The sequence below is a fragment of the Typopeltis vanoorti genome, chromosome 3 (genome assembly GCF_054136105.1).
Source record: "Typopeltis vanoorti isolate ZY-2024b chromosome 3, IOZ_Tvanoo_1.0, whole genome shotgun sequence".
In the NCBI taxonomy this organism is placed as follows: domain Eukaryota; kingdom Metazoa; phylum Arthropoda; class Arachnida; order Uropygi; family Thelyphonidae; genus Typopeltis; species Typopeltis vanoorti.
This window is the reverse complement of record NC_143551.1, coordinates 127,435,105-127,459,237: the sequence shown is the minus strand read 5'-3', so window position 1 is coordinate 127,459,237 and position 24,133 is coordinate 127,435,105. Positions and strand designations below refer to the sequence as shown.

General features: G+C 33.7%; 1 protein-coding gene across 10 annotated transcripts in view; it reads left to right on the top strand.

The window, feature by feature from the left end:
* Tm1 (tropomyosin 1) overlaps nt 1-24,133 on the top strand; it is a 157,720-nt gene that overhangs the window by 97,952 nt on the left and 35,635 nt on the right. For 5 of the 10 annotated variants that reach the window (XM_090390844.1, XM_090390840.1, XM_090390841.1 and 2 more), the window contains exons 5-6: nt 14,888-14,958; nt 23,073-23,148. In XM_090390844.1, the coding sequence (XP_090246970.1) occupies nt 14,888-14,958; nt 23,073-23,148 (147 nt within the window). Of the gene's footprint in view, nt 1-14,492; nt 14,564-14,887; nt 14,959-23,072; nt 23,149-24,133 lie in introns of all 10 variants that reach the window. The other 5 variants (XM_090390845.1, XM_090390838.1, XM_090390835.1 and 2 more) reach the window with 1 other exon arrangement.

Sequence of the window (24,133 nt, the reverse complement as noted above, 5' to 3'; positions counted from 1 at the left end):
CTATACCATCATTTTTGTTTTTGAGTTTGAGCTAGCACAGAATACATCTAGATTGGCTGAATCTCAGTTCACCAGCTCATCTTCATTCATTTATTATCCATATGGATACCTAATGATGAGGTGCGACATGAAAAGGTGAGTACTGGACACTGGATCTGAATGTTGTCAATTCCCTGCATTCTCTACAAATTGCATGGATGTCTCCTCCTAGTTGTCTTTGACATTAGTATACCACTATTATTCTGCCATTTTGGGATGACATTGGAATATTTACTGGAAAGAATAAATTGAGTTGAAAAATTCTTATTTGCCAGCATCTCTGTCACTGTCAGAAACATGAGCCCTTTGATGACCACATTTAATTTCTTCCAAGGTACTTTAAATGTCCTATTTGTATTTACTAGCCATTCTATATATTTCCCAAAAGAAATGGGGAAAAAAAAAATCTGCCATCATTGACTAACTTTGCTTCAATTGAAAGTGCTCCATGATTCCTAGATGGCAATTACTATGTTCTTTTCTTAGTTAAAGGAGAAATTTGAAGTGTGATTACTTCTGTTTTGCTTTTGGCTGAAGAATAAGTATGCTTTCACAGAATACATATAATTGTTCACACTGCTTCAGCTTATGCTTGGAATTTTTTGAATCACTCAAAGAATGTTTCCCATTTTTTTAATTAAGAAGCATACAAGGGAGTTTTATGACATTTTCAGATTTGAAAATAAAATAATTCTGTAATAATGTGCATAGAAATTTTTACGTGTTTAAATGAAGAATAAAAAAATGTTTAACTAAAATTAAATATGAATAAGGATTTTTTTGAGAAATTATTGCCAATAACTGTATTTTTTCCCTTCAAATTTTAATATTTTTCTAATCTAAAGATTCATGTTAAAGTATCGTATCAGTGATATTTTGTAGTGTATGTAAATTAATTTTCCTCTTTGATTTTATTTGTGATAACATAACTGCAGACATTTTCTCATTTTGTTTGACAGCAGCTTATAGATTTGAAGAAAATGTATGTCTTGTTTCTTCTGAACCCATTATAAGTAAATAAAATTTGTTCTTTTTTTCAGGAAATAAATGTGTGTGCTTGTATAAATACTAATAAGACTCTTTTACTGTTCGCCCCTCAGCATGTTCATTTTAATGAAAGTGAATAGCAGCATGTATTTTTATGATAACTTTTTAGTGTGATGAAACTTAAAATTGAAGTATTTTCCAGTGATAATTTATTCAAAGTATAATAATTTTAATATTTTATTATAATTGACAAAATTAACAAATATTTCACTACAAATGAACAATTTGAGCATTACATAACTTATCTCATATCGAATATATCTTTCTCAGATATTTTTTAATATAATTCAGATGTATCCTCTCTGACTCCTTCAAGCCACTCTTATTACATCCCCCTCCCCTCTCTCTTTCCAGGAAAGCATTGTGTAAAAATTTTAATTATAGACTTAAGATTACTTTCAATTGTTTTTGTCATATAGTTCAATAACAGAATCTGATCTTTTGTAGTCTTAATCACTGCTCTTATCATTTCTTGGCACCAGTTTTACTTAGTATAATACAGAAATCCATTCATGACTGAAATTCTTTAGATATATATAAACTTTTGTTTTGTAAAGACCTAATAAAGTTGGTTACACATGAGAGAAAGAAGTATCCTCTGTTATTTTTTCGGTTTTAGTTTCTGTTAGTTCATAATACATAAGATCATTGTCAGTTGCTTGTCTTCCCAGAGAACATCATCTTGCTACCATCAGGTGCACTGGAAATTCAGCTCTTACAAAAAAAAAAAAGCCTTGTCAAATAATAGCTGAGTCGACTTCATTTCATGCCAAAATTCCCACTCAATGAAAATGGTGAGTGTAAGCTTGAAGCATGAACATGTTTAACCATCAATTAACTACAGATTCCATTTTCTACTTATAGTATCCTTTGCTTACTTGCTTGCATTCAGCTGTCTGATAGCTGATGACGAGAGAGAGAGTCAGATTTGATTTTCTGCATCCTGTAGCACCAAAATGAGTCAAGCACCATCGTTGAAGGATATTGCATTAATAGTTCCTTCCCCCACAATATTTGGACCAAACACTTTTTAACCATCAGCTATCCACCATCTGTTGTTCATGCTAGCATAACAGTGACATAAAACTTCTCATGTCAAGTGACATGCGAATAGACACTTTTTTTAATGCTTGACATATTGACAGTGAACTTGTAGGTAGAGATATCTGACTTGCATTATCAATCTGGTTTGCTAGGTTTATGGTTCTGTTTCTTAAACAGTTAAAACATCAGAAGTTTTTCCTGTAGTTCTCTGGAAGATGATGCAGTTGATGTTTGTCAACAAACTAAGATGATGTTGCTTTACGAAACATACTGCTTCCTCCATGTAATGCTTTGAAATCTCTTGTTCCTATAACAGATTTTACAAGTTGCAGTTTTCAATCTTATTTCTGTACAGAGACACTGCCTTGTTGCCTCTTATCTACTCCTGTTCCATCAACCTTCTCTTAAGGCCAAGAAAACTTGAGGATAATCTGCCTTTTTTTGTTCCAAGATTATATCTGAAGTCCCTCTTTCTGCTTTTGTCACAAATGAATGTTATTCTTCTTGATGCTGCTGAAATGTCATCCTTTTCTGATGCAGATAACATTATCATCACAAGATCATTTTATTAAAATTTTAATATTTATTGATTCATAAAAAAAATTGTTTAGCCAGATATCAATGACCATGACTATCTGACTGATGATGATACTCTGATTCACTATTTAAGAGGGAGGGAGGGAATAAGTCACATGGCCTGTGATTCTATGCTCACTGTTACACTAATTGTACATTTATAATACCCTCTTCTTTTTTTACCCCCCCCATCCCCCCCAAAGTAATCTGAAATAGGTGTAAATTAGGCATATTATATACAAAATTTTATGGTATTTTTTTTAATCCCAAAAAAACATTGTGTAACTACACATAATTTTATATGTACTTTATTCCATTCTGTATAGATTATAAAAGTATTGGCCTTTTCATGAGATTAGATTGACAGAAGGGAATTTAGAAATAATTTTCTGTTATTTAATTAAAATTTATAGTTTCTTATATCAGCATCTACAAATTCAGATGTTTGGAACATCCATTAAGAATTAATATTTATGATTGAATATATTTTCGAAGAAATAATTCATAATGCTTCTTTATCTTATCTAAATATTCTTTTCTTCAATTTTATATTGACAGTAATCTGCATTTCTTATGTGATTTTATTTTATTTAGTTTAAGTGACATATCATCAAATGGGAGAGAACTGAGATAGTTAAGGGAAAGTTCTTTATATTTAGACTAAAGGACAGTGGGAAGGTCAGATATAGTATAATTAGTTCTATATAGTACTTAGTTTGAAATAACTTTTTTTTCTGTTAATCTTGGCAATAGATAAATCATGTAAAAATGGAATTCACATTCAAGTATAATGTTAGTACGCTTTTCAAACTTTTATTAATACTGTTTAAGAAAAAGAGATAATTTATTTTTGAATAATGATAATCTTCAATTCATCAGTAACACAAACAAGACTGTTTTTCATTATGCATAATATTCTGATGCTAGCTTTGAGGTTTGCTATTTAAGAAATTGATTTAAATGAAATCACTGTTCCACTCTCTGCTAATTTTCTACAATATCTTTATCTTCATCAGTTTGTTTTTCTTTGTGAAACCTTATTTCAAGTGTCATTGTCCATCATTTATATCAAATTCAACATGTTTGTTTTCATATTTTACACAATGCTTCGAATTCAGTTTAATATTTAGCTTGAAATTAGATTTTTCAAGTCATCCTCCTGAGATTCATCAATTTTTTGAGAGGTCTGTATCTCTTACTCTGAAAGCATGTTATTGATTTTGTGTCCAATAATACATGCAAGAAACGTGTGATATTTAACACTTTTCTATCATCATGTAATGCTAATAATCTTCAGTTGAAGACATTTACCAAGATTATAGTAACAAATGGTGTGAGTTTTAATAAAGTCCAGCCCTCCCTTTGAGTGAGTTGAGTAATTTGGAAGTTCTGTAAAAAAATTGAATTCAACATATGAAAATAGTTCTATTATCAGCTCATTGAATTTCAAATGCAGTTTTTTTTTTTTTTTTTTTTCATGATTATTTGTTGATCTTAAATTTTCTGTCATTTTCTGGGTTATTCACAGGCTGCAACTTTACATCACTTCTCTCCAATTCAGTATTTTCCTGTTTGTGTTTCATTATCACATAATTCTTAAATTTGAATTCATAGAATTTTTTTGCAGTTACTAAAATGATGTGACAGTGCGCACTGATTTTCAAAATTGCTTTATCTGAAGAGGCTTATAACTTGTAAATATAGGGGATGGAGGAAAAACTATAGCAGGTATTTGTTGAGTTTAAAGATAGTATTAAGTAAAGTATGCACATCAATAAAGTACTGGAAATGCATATGTGAATGTTCTTGCAAAAGGGTTAACGATAAGTTCAAAATATATAAATGTACTGTAAATATTGTTATATATTTATATATGCATGCCCTGTACAGTTTTTACTGAAACTATACAATAATATAGTTTCAGTATATTATTTTATGCATCTCATATATATATATATAGTTATATATGAGATGCATAATATAGTTTCAGTATAGAATTTTATGCATCTCAATAAAGCTGTGTGATACATTATCACACAGCTTTATTGAGATGCATAAAATTCATTTTGACTTTCTAAAGAATTCTATACATCAGATATAGAAACAGTTTCTTGAGCTGCTTAGCAGTAATAAAGTAGCTTCATCAATTGTAAAAATTGGGTAGTCATTATAACCAAAATGAAAATCTGGGAAGGTAAAAATTGTCCATAAAACAAACAGTAACTACAGATCAAGTATTTCATATTGCCATTTATACTGTGATAATTTTAATTGAATGATGCAAGATAAATACTTTACAGTTTGAGTGATTTATAAGAGAAAGGCATTTATGCCACTTTGACATTGGATCAACAAACATAGCATCTACAAATTGTGGACAAAAGTTTAAAAAAATATATATATATGGTATATATGTACAACTTATTCATGTACTTCTTATTATTCTGATACTTTTAATATGTTTACAGTAAATAAACCAAAAAAATTGAACAAGCATTTTATTTTTTAACAAAAATGTAAATCTGTTAATGTTTCACATTAAGTTTAACTGATGATCACCAATCCATGTTGCAGATGGAAAATTGTTTCACTTACTAATGTATTCATTGTGCAACTTGCAAAATTTCCCTGTTACTCACCAGTCTCATAACTTGAACATTTTGTAATCATCTCAATCCACATTCCCTTGCCTATAGCAACACCCTGCAAAATATTTAAAATGCTTGTTCACATTATCATTATTCAAAATGGCCTCAAAGCCATTATTACTGTTTCTTTGAAGTTTCAGTTAGAGGGAACACTCTCTTCTAAAATCATCAGATACTCCATCCCCAACTTTTAGACTATGTCTTCTCAAAAAATGCTATTCATGATATTCTGTTCCTGTTAGCATATCATCTTCTGTCAATCATCTCTCATTCATTACCAGTGATTTGTGGACTAATTTTATCACTTTCGCAAACTTTGTCCCTTTATATCTAATATACCTTGCATTGTGTATAAGCATAATGACTCACCCTAGTTGTTAGGGTGAGAACGTCTTTCCTTTCCAGAATTTCTCATCCTTATCCCACCCCACCATCTTATTGTTGTCTTTCTTCCTGAGCACACTCTTTCTCAGCAGCAATCTACCCTGCTTTTCACTGCCACTCTTACTGAAATGTAAACCATCTCCCACAAGCAATTATCTCTGCTGCCTCCAAATTTATCATCATCAAATTACTGACATGTACCCTCAGAGGATTACAGGATATTATGATAATACTTATTAAAAAGTAACATCATTACTAGCTTCCGATTGACAATTCCTCCAAATTAATCTATCTGTCAAGACTCTAATATTATCAGATCTTGATCTTCCTGTGGGTCTTTTTCCTGCCAGCCTGGCAAAGAAAACTTGTTTTGCTAAACTGGAGTTTAAGTGACTGTAACACCTGAGGTTAACTGTGCTAATACATTCCTGAATGCTAATAGTGTCAAGTTCTTTCCTAATATCGTCATTATCAATATGATATTGTCATTAATGCCATCTGTTCACTCTCCTAATTTTTTTCAGAACTCGTATATGTGGTCTCCAGTCTTCAATGTTTTGCTTTATTTCTAATCTAGCTCTCAGATCCATAAGCTAAAATTGGTTTGAACACTGTCTTGTATACAGCTAATTTTGTGTTTTGATTAATTTCTCTTATTCCATATAAATTTATTCATGTGACTTCCTACCATGTCAGTTTTGCTAATTTTGTCTATTTCCATATTTAATTTGCTATCTTCACTACAAACTGCACCCAGATAGCCAAAATGTTTTCCCTGTTCTATAGGTTCACCATTCAGGATACAGATAATATTTTCAGTGTTTCTACCTATTTTCATTGCCTTTGTCGTTTTACTGGTGATTTTCGTAACATATTTATTATTATTATTTGACACCTCCAGGGAGTCCAAGGACTCATCGAGGGAGGGCACCTGCTCTACAACTCTGTCTCCGCCATTCAATTGGCAACTATACCAATGCCATCTACTGCCAACCACAGCTGGTATTTCCACAGACAATCGCAATCATCCATGGCATGGTGGGATTCGAACCTACAGCCTTTTGGCTGGAGAGCAGATACACTATCCACTTGGCCAGTTAATTAATTTAATCAGGGAATCTTGACGATTTGTTCTGGATTTATTCAGAAGTATAATATCTGCATAAAGTATAGAGCTGAAATTAACATCTCCAATTTTGACATCAGGTTTAATACCACTTTCCTTCATAATGTGATTCATATAGATGGTGAATAACAGAGGAGGATAATGTACATCCTTGTCTCACACATGATTTAACATCAGATCATCTTCATGTACCTCCTTCATTTCTAACTGCTGACTTACAACTCAAATAAAGACTTAAGTATTGATTGGTATAATGTTCCATTGATCCCATATAACTAACATTTTGAATAGTTATCCTCTTGGCAGCTTGTCATATGCCTTTTCCAGATCTATGAAAGTTAAATACAGATCCTTGTTATATTCCACATTTTTCTTCTTTCCATGTGAATTTGTGCACACTCAACTATTTGTCTTAAAGTGAAAATCTGATCCTGACAACTTCTATTTGTCCTGAATCCATCTTGTTCTTCACCATGCTTTCCTTCCACAGTTTTTCTTAGCCGTTTGTTCAATGTACTTGCATAAATCTTACCAGGAACACTCAATAAGGAAATTCCTCTGTAATTTTCACATTCAGTTTTATTTCCCTTTTCATAGATGGACACTGTGAGAGCTCTACTCCAATCATCTGAAATTTAACCCTCTGTCCAGACTTTCTGAATTATGCAATGTAGCCACTGTAAAGCTTTTCTCCATACTTCAGCATTTCTGGTCAAATATCACATACTTCAGCTGCCTTTCCACATTTCAGGTTTTTGCTAGCTTTTGTTTACTTTTCACTTATTGATATGTATCATTTTGCATGCCTGTTGACTGTTTTCTGACACTGTGCTGTCACTGCTTTTTTCATTTAGCAATCTTTCAAAATAATTGTTTCTTTCTTCCTTTTCTAATCTTTTTCAATAGCTTCCAGAATATTTTGCCACCCTCCTGATATTTATTTTCTATTCTCTTACCAAAGTTTTCAAACTTCCTATGATAGCTAGTTTTACCCACTACTTTGCTTTCTTACGTTTGTCTCTGTACTTTCTAAGAGCTCAAGCTTACTTAATTGCCAGGAACTTTCGAATATGCTTTCTTCTTTTCCTTCACTGACAACCTCACTACATGCCTCCCTGGTTGAATCAAGCAATGTTTTCTTTAGAGTTTGTCTCTGAATCTCCAAGGTTTGGTTCCTGTTTTCAAACTCTTTCATTTTTTTCTTGAATAATGTTTGTGCATTTTAATCTACAGTTCACATCTGAAAGCTGCTCAACTGTGATTTGTTTTAAAACTTTCCTTCATATTCTTCTTTTTAGTGTGAAATTCAATTTTATTCTGCTCAAGACTAAATGGTGATCAGTTCCAATTTCCAATCCTCTGTATACTCTTGTCCTGAACCAGGGGAAAACATCGCTGCCAACAATAACAGTCAATATGACTTTATTTCTTGCATCTTCTTTCCATGTGAATTTGTGCACTATGTTCCAACAGGTTATTACTATTATTATTAGCTTTGCACTTTTCTCCAAATTTTCCCAAAACATTTCTGGGAGAATTTTCCCAAAACATCCCAAAGCAATGTTTTCTTTAGAATTTGTCTCTGAATCTCCAAGGTTTGGTTCCTGTTTTCAAACTCTTTCATTTTTTTCTTGAATAATGTTTGTGCATTTTAATCTACAGTTCACATCTGAAAGCTGCTCAACTGTGATTTGTTTTAAAACTTTCCTTCATATTCTTCTTTTTAGTGTGAAATTCAGTTTTATTCTGCTCAAGACTAAATGGCGATCAGTTCCAATTTCCAATCCTCTGTATACTCTTGTCCTGAACCAGGGGAAAACATCGCTGCCAACAATAACAGTCAATATGACTTTATTTCTTGCATCTTCTTTCCATGTGAATTTGTGCACTATGTTCCAACAGGTTATTACTATTATTATTAGCTTTGCACTTTTCTCCAAATTTTCCCAAAACATCCCAAAGCAATGTTTTCTTTAGAGTTTGTCTCTGAATCTCCAAGGTTTGGTTCCTGTTTTCAAACTCTTTCATTTTTTTCTTGAATAATGTTTGTGCATTTTAATCTACAGTTCACATCTGAAAGCTGCTCAACTGTGATTTGTTTTAAAACTTTCCTTCATATTCTTCTTTTTAGTGTGAAATTCAGTTTTATTCTGCTCAAGACTAAATGGCGATCAGTTCCAATTTCCAATCCTCTGTATACTCTTATCCTGAACCAGGGGAAAACATCGCTGCCAACAATAACAGTCAATATGACTTTATTTCTTGCATCTTCTTTCCATGTGAATTTGTGCACTATGTTCCAACATTTTTATGTTGGAACATAGTAATAACTAGACGATGTCGTGAGCAGTAATCCAACAGGTTATTACTATTATTATTAGCTTTGCACTTTTCTCCAAATTTTCTCAAAACATTTCTATATGTCTGGTAATCACTTCCTCCTGTGCTGTTTATATCTCCAACAAGGACAAACCCTTCCGTTTTTTTATTGTGTCAGTTGCTTTCTCTAATGCATCAAAAAATTCCTCCACTTCTTCCTTAGTAGAACCTTCCTTGGAACCATAGTTAAATAAGTCTCATTGTTCACTTTCCCATTCCGATATTTACTCACATTACTCGACTTGATATTGCTTACCATTCAGAAGATTATCCTCCTATTTAGCTATAGGAGTAGCAGCAGCTACAGATGAATACTGTAGTAACTCCTTCTTTTCCCTGATTGTGTGTATAACATTTTGTATTTGTTGCTTAAAAAGATCTCGCATGTTTTTTTTTTTTGTCTTCTTTGTTCCAATCACACCTTTTAGGTTAATCTGGTACGTATTCAATTCTTCTGCTAGTTCCACTTCTTTCCCATTGATGCTGAGTTGGGATTTGTTCTAGTAGCTGACTTTCACTGTTTGCCTTAGTTTCCCCTGATGAAAACAATTGGGCTTTATTTAACCAGGTGACGACACCCCAACTGACATGAAATTTTGTCATATCCTACCATCATTTGCACTATTGTTAATAAGAAATTAAGCCAATAAGAACTCAATTTGGTCAGCTAAATCCCAAATTACCAACCCATTCTTGTTCATTCAGCATCCAGGGGTAGATACCTAATGGTGTGCACCATGAAAAGGTGAGGATTGGACATTATGGTCAAAAGCTTCAAATTTATTTCATACACATATTCAAGGCCTCTCTCTCTTTCTACACATCCAAGCTATCATGCCATTCATAATCATCACCTTTTACCTCATCTCACTACTGTCATACCTTGGCAACATTCTCACAACTCTACCCCCTCATTTTTTTTGTTCTAACAACACTTTTAACTCTACCTATCCCTGCTTGTCGATCATATGGAGGTGGCAGGGTTTTTCATCCCACTAAACTGGCAAAACTGCCAAAATAACACACATAATTTACATAAATGATACACTGGCCTCATAGGATGATAATCACCAATACTAGTCTTAAGCCATAAATCCAATACACCTAGCCAAAGTTGTCGGTATGTTCCTTAATATAGTAGTGATGTGCTGGGTAGTCTTTTCAATACTTATAAGCCTCTGACAGCCATCATCCTAGATCCTGTGCATCTGCTGGAGCACAGGATCTAGGATGATTCCTTTATATCATTAGCAAATAACCGTTAATATCCTCTGTCTCTATCCACGTGGAATATTAAGTAACAGTAGGTCCAATAACTCAGTGGCTACACCATTTGTTTCTGAGATAATATCTCGGTTCTTATACACAACAACTTGGTAATGTCATTCATGCAGCTAATCTCATCCATCTGACCAATCTTTTTATCTATCCCCATCTCATTATGCTCAGTAAATTGTGCCTTCATGAAGTCCACAAGATTTATTATAGTGGAGTTGTACTGCATGAGGTTTACTTTAAGAAATGATTTGGCGCATATTTAAGTGACATCATTAAAGATCTTTCTAGTATAGTTTTCAAGACTTGTTATTAACATTCATCATCAAATTCCTGACATTTATCCTCAAGTGGTGTACAGGATATGATAGTACTGCATGAAAAATTTACATCATTACTAACTTCAGCAATTTAATGGAAAATTGTAGAATTTTCCATTAAAACAATCTGTTACCTGTCAATGCTTCAACATTGTCAGATCTTATATTTCTATCTTCTGAGGCACTTTTTACTGTATCAATCCACCTATATCTTGGTCTTCCTCTGGGTCTTTTTTTTTGCCAACCTGGCAGAGAACACTTGTTTTGCTAATCTTTCCTTTCCCATGCTGTTTAAGTGACCATACTACATGAGATTAGCTCTGCTAACACATTCCTGGATGTTAACAATGTCAAGTTCTTTCCTAATATCCTCGTTTTTAATGTGATATTGCCATTGATGTCATCTGTTCACATCCCTAATCTTTCTCCGGACTCATATCTGTGGTCTCTAGTTTTGGTCAAGTGTTTTACTTCTAACTCAGCTCTCAGATCCATAAGTTAAAACTGGTTTGGACACTGTCTTGTACAGCTAATTTAGTGTTTTGTCTAATTTCTCTCTTATTCCATATAAATTTCAGTTGATCAGGTTTAATACCACTATCCTTCATAATGTGATCCATATAGATAATGAATAACAAAGGAGATAATGTACATCCTTGTCTCACACCAGATTTAACATTAAACCATCTTCCTGTACTTCCTTCAATTCTAACTGCTGACTTACAACTCAAACAGAGACTAAGTATTGCTTGATATAAATGCCCCATCGACACCATATAACTGTAGCGTATTGAATAGCTTGGCACCTCGTCATATGCTTTTTCTAGATCTACAAAACTTAAATACAGATCTTTGTTATATTCCCACGATTTGTCAACTATTTGTCATAAAGTGAAAATCTGATCCTGACAGCCTCTGTTTGGCCTGAATCCAGCTTGTTCTTCACCAAGCTTTTCTTCCACAATCCTTCTCAACCGTTTCTCAAGTGTATACTGGCATAAATCTGAGTGTTTTTCATCAGAGAGAAATACTCTGTAATTCTCGCATTCAGTTTTATTTCCTTTTTTATATATGGATGCTATGAGAGCTCTATTCCAATCATCTGGAATTCGTCCCTCTGTCCAAGCTCTCTGAACTATGTAGTGCAGTCACTGTAAGATTTTTATACCTGCATACTTGAGCATTTCTGGTGGAATATCATCTAATCCAGCTGCCTTTCCACATTTTAGACTTTTGATGGCTTTTTCTACTTCAAGTATGGATATGTATTCCTGATTGCATACCTAGTCAGTGTTTTTTATCACTGTGCTGTTATCACTGCTAATTTTATTTAGCAATTTTTCGAAGTAATTACTCCATACTTCAAGAATATCTTTTTCTCCAGTTTTCATATCACCTTTATCATCTCTATCCTGCCACCTTTTTGATATTTATTTCTATGTTCTTACCAAAGTCTTCCCATGACTTGTTTAGCTAGTTTTACACAGTGTTTAGCTTTTTTTACATTTGTCTCTATATTCCTAAGAGCACAAGCTGACTTATTTGCCAGGAACTTTTGATATGCTTTCTTTTTTTTTCCTTCACTGCCTGTTTAACTTCTTGTCCACCATAGAGTTCTGATTTTTCTATCCTTGGACAACCTCACCACATGCCTCTCTGGCTGAATCAATCAATGTTTCTTCAGGATTTGCCACTGAATCTCCACGGTTTGATTCCTGTTCTCAAACGCTTTCATTTTTTCTTGAATAATGTTTGTATATTTCAGTCTACAGTTCACATCTGAGAGCTGCTCAACTTTTATTCACTTTAAAACTTTCTTACATGTTATTCTTTTCAATATGAAATTCAATTTTATCCTGCTCAAGAATAAAATGGTGATCCCTTCTAATTTCAGATCCTCTGTACACTCTGGTGTCCTGCACCAGAGAGAAAACATCACTATCAATAATAACATAGTCAATGAGACCTTTCTTATTCCTTGCATCTCTCTCTATGTGAATTTCTGCACATTTTTATGTTGAAACATGGTGTTGTTAATAACCAGTCCATGTCCTGAGGAGAAATCCAACGAGTATTTTCCATTATTATTAGTTTTGCTCTTTTTTCCAAATTTTCCCATAATATTTTTGTATGTCTGATAATCATTTCCTACTCTGCTATTTTGATCCCCAACAATGACCAACTTTTCATTTTTTATTGTGTCAGTTGCTTTTTCTGAAGCCTCAAAAAATTCCTCCACTTCTACCTTAGCAGAACCTGCTGTGGGACCATAAGCATAAGTAAGTCTCATTGTCCAGTTCCCCATTTCTGATGTTTGCCCACATCACTCTACTTGAAATTGCCTGCCATTCAAGAAGATTAGCCTCATATTTAGTGTTGAATACTATGGCTACTCCTTTTCCTTGATTGTCATTGCCTGAATATAACATTTTGTATTTATTGCTCAGAAAGATCTCACCAGTTTTTGCCTTTTTTGTTTCAGTCAAACCCTATTATATTGATCTGGTACTTATCCAATTCCTCAGCTAGCTCCATTTCTTTGCCATTCAGGCTTCTTACGTTGATAGTACCGATCTTGAACTCTAGTGATATTGAGTTGGGGTGTGTTTTAAGGTTTGTTCCACTAGCTGACTTTTCGCTGTTTACCCTGGTTCCCTGACGAAAACAACGGGAGCCTTCTTTAATAATAATGTTGAAGCCTTCTTTATCCAGGCAATGCCCCAGCCAACATGAAATTCTGTCATGTTGTACCATTTATTAACATTTAATAATAAAAACATTTAGCTATTGGCCTTTTTTGCATGTCTGTGGGTCTATTGTGAAATTAAAAATTGAAAGTTGCTATTCATTATGACTTAGTGAAGTATATTTAAAATGTGAAATATCTAATGTTCCATTGTAGTATTATTTTTCTTTAATGGTGGTGATGCAGTTTTAATGGTAACAGTGAGGCACTCAGCCTTGTAGGCTCACACACACACACATCACACTTGTTATTGTCATTATCAATTATAGTAAACTGTAATTGATGAGTAACTGTAAATGAACTGTAAGTGAACCGAAGCCAGCCTGGCTGGCCAAGTGGTTGGCGTATCCGCTCTCCAGCCAAAAGGCTGTGGAAAAACTAGTGGTGGTTGTTGGCATTAGTGCAGTCAGTTGGTGGATTGCATGGTGGAGAATGAGCTGTAGAGCAGGTGCCCAACCTCGATGAGTCTTTGGACTCCCTGGAGGTGTCAAATAATAATAACTTCAGTACATTTTTGTTAAAAAGGTTCCTATAAGAATGGTTTACTTCAGGGTAGAATATCCAAGTTGTAACTAAGCTGTTTTGTACATTCAATAGCTTTGCACCTCTGGCTCTCTGTTGTCTTGGTTTTCAGATGAGGCCAAAAGTAACTTTTTTTACAAAAAAAAAAAAAAAAAAAAAACTTAGGATTTTTTATATCTCATTTTCATTACCTTGTCATAGCAGTTTTTTCATCAATATGTGGTCTAAAATTATGTATTAGATTTTCATTAATTATAAACTGCTGCAATAATTTACTTAACAGATTTAATTGAAAATTATCACTGGAAATTTTTACTAAAAAATATTCTACTGTAATGAAATTAAGAGACCTTGTTATTTGGCTGAATTACATTTTGTCTGCATAGGTGGCTCGTAAACTAGCCATGGTTGAGGCTGATCTGGAGCGTGCTGAGGAGCGTGCAGAGACTGGTGAATCGTAAGTGTTGTTTGTTGTGCTTGTGGCATTCCTATAATTCCTTAACATTGTAACTTATTTTTTTTATTTAATGAAATTTAATTGGTTACTAATATATATTACTGTTAATTTAAATACAGCATTGCAATCAGTGCATAAAATTTACAAAATTATTTCCTTTAGTACCACTTATTACAGATCATATAGGGATGTCACTGGCTACAACTTGTAATTTGTGTGACAAGAATGTGCACTAACACTTTTTGTAACTAACAAAGATATTTCTTTTTTCCCATGTGTTCATCAATATTTGCTTGTGCATGTGCATGCTCCTGTGGTGTTTAGATGGCTCGTAGGATTGCTATGCTGGAAGCTGATCTTGAACGTGCTGAAGAAAGAGCTTCTATAGGAGAGAGGTGAGGAAACAGTGCATGAAATAAAGGTTTTTGTAATATTAATTTATCCTGTCTGTGAATATTTATAGTGCTTTTAAATTTATTTTTTATCTAACATGTACTGTGCTGGAACTCATAGCATACTTTGTGGTATGCATGTTTTGATTCTTTAGACCTGTTTATCTTGACCATAATGTCAGACCTTAAATTATTATTTTTTTATTGGATTTCAAGTTAACTGTTAATTTAAAATCATTTTGTTATAAAAATTCTGTATTTCTCTCACCCTGCTTTGTCTTTAATTTCTATACTTAATATTCTTCAATATGGTTGGCTGCCTTAACTATCAACTGCCACCATTTATTTATTTCCATTAGATCCCATATCCTATATAGTCTAACAAATTTATTTGTTTTAAAACTGTGACAGTTAGACTAGGTATTGAGTGCAAAATTATAAGATTTTAAACTAAAGACAAAGCAGATTTTGTTAGCATTCTCCACTTATGTTAATACTTACCATTAATTAGTCGTGACCTAATTATTGATCACATAAACTTCAACTTTAAGCAGGTTTGAAATTTTCAGGATAGTGCATTGACAGAATAAATCCAATGTGTTGTTCACAAACTATTTAATTAAATCAAAAAAGGATTATGATAGAGGTCTATAAACTTTTGAATGGGTGTTATAGAATATCATCTGATGAAATTTTTCATTATATGGAAGGTGGGGAACGAACACAGATGCATCCATGGAAGTTAAGTTTGTTCACAGCCAAGAAAGGAGTAAGAGCTAAGTTTTTCTCTCATAGAGCAGCGAGTGAGTGGAATATTTGGTTTTAGGGGTAGTGAGTGCATCTAGTGTGAATGAATTTAAGGAAATGTATGACAGCTGGTTTGGGCGATTTATATCCTTCGTTGATGAGTCCTTGACTCCCCAGAGGTCTCGGGTAATAATACTAAGGGGGTCTGAAAAGTTCTCGGCCTAACAATAAAAAAACTAATTTATAATTTCAAAATGATTTTTATTTTCCAACATAATCTCCCTTAAGACTAATACATTTGTTCCAGCGATGTTCCAGTGCCATTATCCCATCCCTGCAGTGGTTCCCAGTAAGATCTGTAAAATACCCCTCTACAACTGCAATCACCTCTTGATTCGAAGAAAAAACGCTGACCAGCAAGGAAGAGTTTTAGTTTGGGGAAGAGATGGAAGTCAGAGGGAGCCAAATCTGGGGAATAGGGTGGATGTTCCAACAATTCATAGTGCATATCCCTTAATTTTCCCATTGTCAAAACATCTTTGTGGGCAGGTGTTCTGAAGAAAGATGATATTTTTCTTCTGCAAACTGGGTCTTTTACAAATTTTTTCATCTGGTCTGGTTAAAAGATCAGAATAATATTCTCCAGTTATTGTTTTACCCTTTGCAAGATAATTAATAAACAAAATTCCTTTAGCATCCCAAAACACCGATGCTATGATCTTTCCTGCTGATGGAACTGACTTTGTCTTCTTTGGCACTGAACAACCGGCTTCTGTCCACTGTTTTGACTGCTGTTTGGATTCTGGTGTGTAATGGTGAATCCAAGTTTCATCATAGTAATAAATCGACACACAAAATCAGTTTTTTTTCTTGTTAAAACTCTAAGCACTGTTCAGAGATTTTCATGCGAGTGCATTTTTGATCTGCTGTGAATCAGTGTGGCACCCATCTTGCACAAAGCTTTTTCATTTGCAATTCTTTGTGCAAAATATATCCTACACGTTCTTTTGAAATGCCTGTAGTCTCAGCAATTTCATGCACTTTGACTTGCCGGTCATCCAATACCATATCGTGCACTTGATCAATTATTTCTCGTATTGTTACACTTTTTGGATGTCCCTCACATGGATCATCTTCAAGGCTGGTATGGCCATGTTTAAACTCGGCAGCTCATTTCTTAATTATTGAAAATGAAGGAGAAGAGTGCCCATAAATTTTTATGAATTTCTTTTGGTTAAACCTTCTTTTACAAAGAATTTTATAACCACATGATACTCAATTTTATCCATTTCAAGGGATGGAGACAACACTTTTGCTTCAGACAGCTATATAAAAAAAATTAATTAATAGAATGCTTATGACAGATGTACCAACTTAAAAAAAAAATCTTGCTGATAGTGTTGCCATCTGTGGTCGAGGTTGAGAACTTTTCAGACCACCCTTGTAATAATAATATTAAAAGATGAATTTATAAGTCTGGAATATAGAAGAGCTGTCACCCAGTGCAGGGGTGGGGGGATTGGAGTGGCTTGAAAAAGTACCATATTTGGTCTAGAGTAAGACTTCTAGCATCTGTTTGATGAATTATTTCATGAATTAGCATTTGATTATGCTAATTCATGAAATCAACAGATGTAATCTGTTGATTTCCAGTGAGTGGATATATCTTGAATTAATTTATACTTCTTAAAAGTTAGCTGCTCTGGTATTTCCATAATATGTTAACTGCTGAAACAGAATGATTGAATTTTTTACAGTGTTCCTCCTGATATTAACAGTGACCCTTATTGCCTGCTAGACACATATGGAGTCATGCGATGTGTGTAGAAACATTGTTCCACTATTGACGATATCACCTACCCATATTTTCTCCAGAATCTTGCATTTTGAGGAAGTTTTTTTTTTGAGTCATGTTCTTCTAGCACATTGTTCAGCTCTTCACCGATCTGTACTCCTGCATGATGGTATAAAAATGAAAGGACTCTGGGATAGACCGTTGTTGTTTACAAGCCAGTTGCCTGTTATACTTGGAGAATGATTTGTGGAAGCTGTCCAAATATCAGTGGTTAAAGAAATGTCATTTGCTTTAAGGGATGATTGAAGTTTTGTTTTTATCTTTTGAAATATATCTGGGATGATCACCTTCAGTGCCATTCCAGTTATACCTTGAAAATGTAGTAATTATAAGCAAAAACTAGAATACTCTATTAAATGTTTATTTTAGAATTAGAAGTTACAAAATATTTTAATATCAAACAATTGATTAAGAAGTCTATAGTATGTACAAGGTGTAACAAATTCTCAGAATGCCCTTGTACTATCACATGTGTGGCAAGTTTGGCAGAACCATGTGCATGTTTGGGCATGTCTATGCTATTGCCTTGAGTGACATCACATCAACCAAGCCAGTAGTTGACAAGCTGTGGTAGAAATTTCACATGCTTGTTCATTGCTTTCAGTAGAAAAGGCATGAATGGAATTTAGAATAGCATATTAACATCAAGTTTTTTTGCAAAGTTATGCAAAATTGCAAGTGAAATCCTAGACATGTTAAGAGTGGTTTATGGTGGTGATGCCATTAAAACGTCAAGTGTATTTGAGTAGCATAAGAGATTTAAAGAGGGGTGGGAAGGCGTTAGAGATGATGAAAGACCTTGGCAACCACAAACTCATTGAACATGTGGAAAGAATATGGTAATTAATTCAGTTCATCAGATGAATAAGTACATGATTAATGGCAGAAGAATTGAATTTAGGCATAGAAACAGTGAGAAAGATTTTGATAGCCAATTTGGGAGTAAAAATTAAAAGCAGCAGCTTGATGTTTATTCTGATCTTATCCTTCTTCAAAATTGGCTGTTTTTAATAATTATTACTGGTGATGAAACTTGTTACTTCCAATTACTATGAAATAAATGCCAAAGCCTGCAATGGAAAATATTTAGAAGTGCTGGCAAGGTTATATGATGCTGTTGGTAAGAAGAGACCTGAACTTCGGCTGAACAATGGGATCATTCATCACAATAGTGCTCTTGCATGTGATGGAATAGTTGTCCATGAGTTTCTGTCTAAAAAATTAATCACAAAATTGGATCATCAACTGTTTTCTGTTTCCAAACCTGAAGAATGCCTTTAATGGATGCAGATTTTCTGTCATGTTGTGATAGTAATAAAAGCATTCCAGAAAATAAATTCCAGGAATGATTTAAACAATGACAGCAGTGTCTAAAGCATTGCTGCACAATGAGAAGTATGTAATACTTCCCTTGTAGATATTTGCAAAACACTTCTTGAGGGATGTGTATCCAAAGTGCATATGTGCTTTGGATACACAGCCCTCAAGAAGTATTTTACAAATTAGAAATATTGCAGATATTAGAAAATATACTGAACACATTTACAATATTGTTTATTCTAACAAAAATGCACCACCACATTTTGCACTAATCATTTTGTTTAAACTTGGTATTCTCACATTCACATAACACCAGATTGTTTCACTAAAATCACATATAAAATGGAATGCTGTTACTCCATGAAGGCCATGAGAAGTAGATTATATAACTATACAATAATACATACACAGTCAAGAAGCATTGAATTCCTAGCCAAATTTGTTAAATGGCAGTATCTATCTTAAGATTAAATCAGTTTTGATATAAACTTTGTGCTTAAAAATCACTCAAGAAATCAGTCCCTAAGTTTGGCATATATTCTTTCTGGGGGCATTCTGTTTGACATTATATCACTGGGATTAATTACTCATTGCATTTGTAGTAGCCCTATTTCATCAGATGGTCTGTATATATTCAAAAAGATCTTAGATGATGCTGTTTGGAAATTAAATTATTGGCCCATAATCTTTCAACCAAAGCACAACAAATGAAATGTATCTTGATATGCTGAATACATTTTCTAATATCCATTCTCAGTGATCACTTATTAGAACATTTACAATGTTGTTTATCCAAAAAAAAATGTACCACCACATTTTTCACTAATCATTTGTGATCCAAAACAGTAAAGAAAGGTAATACTGTGGCCTTTCCATATAATGGTAACCTAGTTCTAATATCAGCAGCACAAGGATCGCATATCGAGCATAAGTGGTTTATACCCTTGAGAGATGTACTAGCCATTTTGGTACTCCTACATAGATTTCATTATTGATTTCTTATCATATTAATTTTTTTTCTGTGAAGTCTGATTTGATCAGCATTTAATTTTCTGTTTTGTAAAGCACACTTGACTGCATCAGTTCATCTGGCTTTGTCTTTTTCTTAGTCTTCCCTTCACCATTTAGAACCTTGTTTTTTTTTGTTTCAGGCACTTGTTTTATTAATCTCCCATTCTTTTTTGGTAATCATCTTAAATTAGCTCTTCTTCTTCTTTTTTTTTTTTTTTTTTAATATTAATATCAGGGTATTTTCTGATATTTTCATTTTTATATTTTTTTGCGATTGTGATGCTAATCTATCTACAAATGTTTTATTTTCGGCAATCTTGTGTAGGTTGGTTCTACTTGTTGATCAACTGTTCTTTTTTTGAACTCTGATCTATATGGTTACATTTTTTTATTTGAGTGTTTCCTTGTATACCGTTAGCTTGGTCTTTTGGCCCATTTCTCTTATGGTCTGTATGAACTTATTCAGCTAGCTTCTGACAATACCAGCCATATTTATTGTGTTCCCTGTTCCATATTTAGTTTGTCATCTAAAAATTGTGCAAAAAAAAAAAAAAAAAAAAAAAAAGCTAAACTTTATCTGTTCTCAGTTTATTTACTACTGAGAATGCAGTTAATTGTTTTTCTTTTTGTTTTCTTAGTCGCCTTTATTTGAAGAGAATGTCATCATTAATAAAGTAAAAAAAAAACAATTTTAACATTTCCTGTTGTATATCATGTTTGATATCACTTGCTTTAATAATGTAGTCAATACATATAGATGACCTTAATTGTCAGCTGAAACACCATTACCACCTTGCTTATTGTGGTTTAAAGTGGCTTTTATAGGTGACACGTTTGCAGGTGACATCCTTCATGGGTATACCTAACATACACTGTGATGTATAGGTAGTCGTCGACTTACGACCTATGCGCTTTACGACTGATCAACTTATGACTGCTACTGCATCTCACACCACGTTTCAGCATGAACTACTGTAACAGATTTTTCTACTACACTCACATGCCCTATCCGTGCGGCCCCTGAAGCTTAATTGGCGTGTAGCGTCAACCCACTGCCCAGTAACATGTGTTTGGCACGATTCATGCATCTTGATCTCTGTTTGCATACATATTATGTTCACTATTTTTGATTCAGTTATAATTTGTGTTACAATTAGCATTTTTTTAAAACCCCTAAACACGTCAACAGAGGAAAGTGCCTTTGTCTACTCCTAGACTTGTCAAGAAAGCAAGAGAAAGACCATTGATTTAGACACAAAATTGAAAGTGATCAAGCAGCATGAAGAAGAAAAGAAGGTGAACGCAATCGCACGTGATTTTAAGTTATCTCATTCTACAGTGTCGACGATTTTGAAAGACAAAGAAAGGATTCGTGAAGTTGTTGAAGGTTTGGCACCCATGCAAGCAACAGTGATAACGAAACAATGTACAGGGCCCATCCATGAAATGGAAAAATTGTTTCTTTGGATGGAAGATCAGATACAGAAGCGAACACCCTTAATCCTTCTTACAGTGCAGTCGAAGGCTAGAAGTCTCTTTCAGATGCTGAAGAAACGGGCCGGAAAAGATTACACTCAGACATTTATAGCAAGTACAGGATGATTCAGAAGAAGATTCAACCTTCATAGGGTTCGAGTCACTGGAGAATCAGCAAGTGTGGATGTGGAAGGAGCTCAAGAGTTTGTTAAAAGTCTGGATGAAATAATTACGGAAGGAGGGTATCAACCAGAGCAGCTTTTCAACGTGGATGAGACTGGATTGTTGTGGAAAAGGATGCCAGAACACACTTACATTCACCAAGAAGCCAAAACCATGCCTGGTTTTAAGGCACTTAAAGATAGGTTGACTTTGCTCCTTGGCGGCAACATCGCAGGTTTTAAACTGAAGCCTTTTTTTAATTTATCATTCTGAAAATCCCTGTGCATTCAAGAATGTAAACAAGCACACTCTGCCTGTATACTTCTGTTCAAACCGAAAAGCCTGAATGACTCAAACATTGTTTTGTACTTCAAGTTCATGAATATTGCTTCGAGAAAGAAATTTCTTTCAAAATTGTATTAATCTTAGATAATGCACCTGGCCATCCACCTCACCTGGACCACCTCCATCCAGATGTAAAAGTTTTTTATTTGCTGCCAAATACAACTCCACTCATTCAGCCTATGGACCAAGGGGCAATTGCCACATTTAAGGCGTACTATTTTTGAACCACTTTCGCCCAAGCTATAGCCGCAACAGACGCCGACCCAGAACTATCTTTGCTAGAGTTTTGGAAACAGTACGATATTTATAAATGCATCAAAAATATTGCAGCCACGTGGGAGGCTGGGACAAAGAAATGCATGAATGGAATCTGGAAAAACTGTGTCCAGCGTTTTGTTAATGATGAATTTGATAGTGAACATGAACTTGAAGTGGTTACGGAAAATATTGTAACACTGGCAAATGGACTTTCTTTAGACATTGAAGTGGAAGATGTTGAGGAGCTGCTAGAGCAAGAATCTGGAGAACTTACAAATGAAGAACTTATCACTTTGCAAAAAGAAAGGATGGAAGAAGAGAAAAATGAAGATGAGGAAGAACCAGAAAGAAAATTCACCACTAGAGGGTTATCTGAAGGTTTTTATTTACTAAATAAACTTCTTGCATATTTTGAGGAAATGGACCCAAACATCGAACGATTTGCAGGGATTGAACGAATGGTACAAGATGCTTTTCAGCCATACCGTGAAATTTACGAGCAGAAAAGGAAACAAACAATTCAGACAAAAATCAACATGTTTATGAGAAAAACAACTCCCACTACATCAAGTGGCGGCATTGATGACCTACAGCCAAGCACGAGTGGTCAGTGAAATATTTCTTATGTATTTTCTACATACGTTTTGTTTAGTTCTTTAAGATAAAATATTTTTTAAGTTTTATACAGTATTTGATATCTTTTTCATAATATTTTTTATTTTTGTAAATAGTAAACCAGTTGTGTTGTACACAGTGTCTGATTTACCTAAACTGGTCCGACTTATGTTGAGATCGCTTTACGACCGGTCGGTCGGAACCTGACATGGTCGTAAGTCAACGACTACCTGTATTAACATTTGTATTGTATTTGTTTTTTATTATATTGAAATGTAACACACTATCTTAAAAAACCGACATTCTTACTTTTTTTTTAATCATATAGCAAGATTGTAGAACTTGAGGAGGAATTGCGTGTTGTTGGTAATAATCTGAAATCCCTAGAAGTAAGCGAGGAGAAGGTAAGTATAAAGTATTAAAAGTAGTAAAATGTTTTTCACATTATGCCTTTGACTACCCTCCCTTCCAAATATTTGATGACATTTATGCATAATATTTCTGATTGCAGGACTAGAGAATGTAGATCTGATAGTAATTTTTCCAAGAATGTTCTTTGGTATATATATGAATAAGAATGTTTGTTTATTTTTTCATTTTCCATTTGCACAAATTATTGTGTCTGGTTGGATCAGTATGCTCTTTCCATTAGATTATGTTTCTGCCCTGTTTCATTCATATTCAGGAATACTGATGACAGGTTGCATTGGTAAGCATCACCTTATTTACTTATTAAAAGCTATTTTTGAAATGGCATCTTTCATTTCATGCATTTGGAAGTATATAGTTGAACTATAATACAGTCAATAGTGTTGATGATGCTCTTTAGCTAGAAAGGTCTAATTTAGTTCCTATTATAATATGAGAGGAATATTTATAAAGACTTTCACCAGAATGTGGTAGAATCTTTCTTTTTTGGAATTTTAGTTGGTTTTTATTCTACATAACATGGAAACCTACAAACCAACCAGATGCTTCAAGCATACTCATGAATGTTCGAATTTAAAAATAAAAAAATAAAATAAAATAAAAATCAGCCTGAGGGAAACTTACCTAGCTTGAAGCTTGTTCTTTATTATCTAAGTACATATTGTTTCAGATTTTTTCCTAGAAATTCAAACTCTGACACCAATTTCTTTTGATTTAAATATCGAGATACTAAAATATACATGGCACATAAAATAAGAACAGTGAGTTTTGGTTGGAATATCTAAATAGTACTGACTTCAAAACAAGTTGTGAATGTGTAACACAGTATTAAGTTTTCTATCATATTCATATCTGATAAACATGACACTCATTTTCTGGAAGTAAACAGTAAGTTATTTCTACATTTTTTTGGGTTTCCATTATTTTTTCAGGGTTCTGAGGCTCTTAAGTATATGTTTG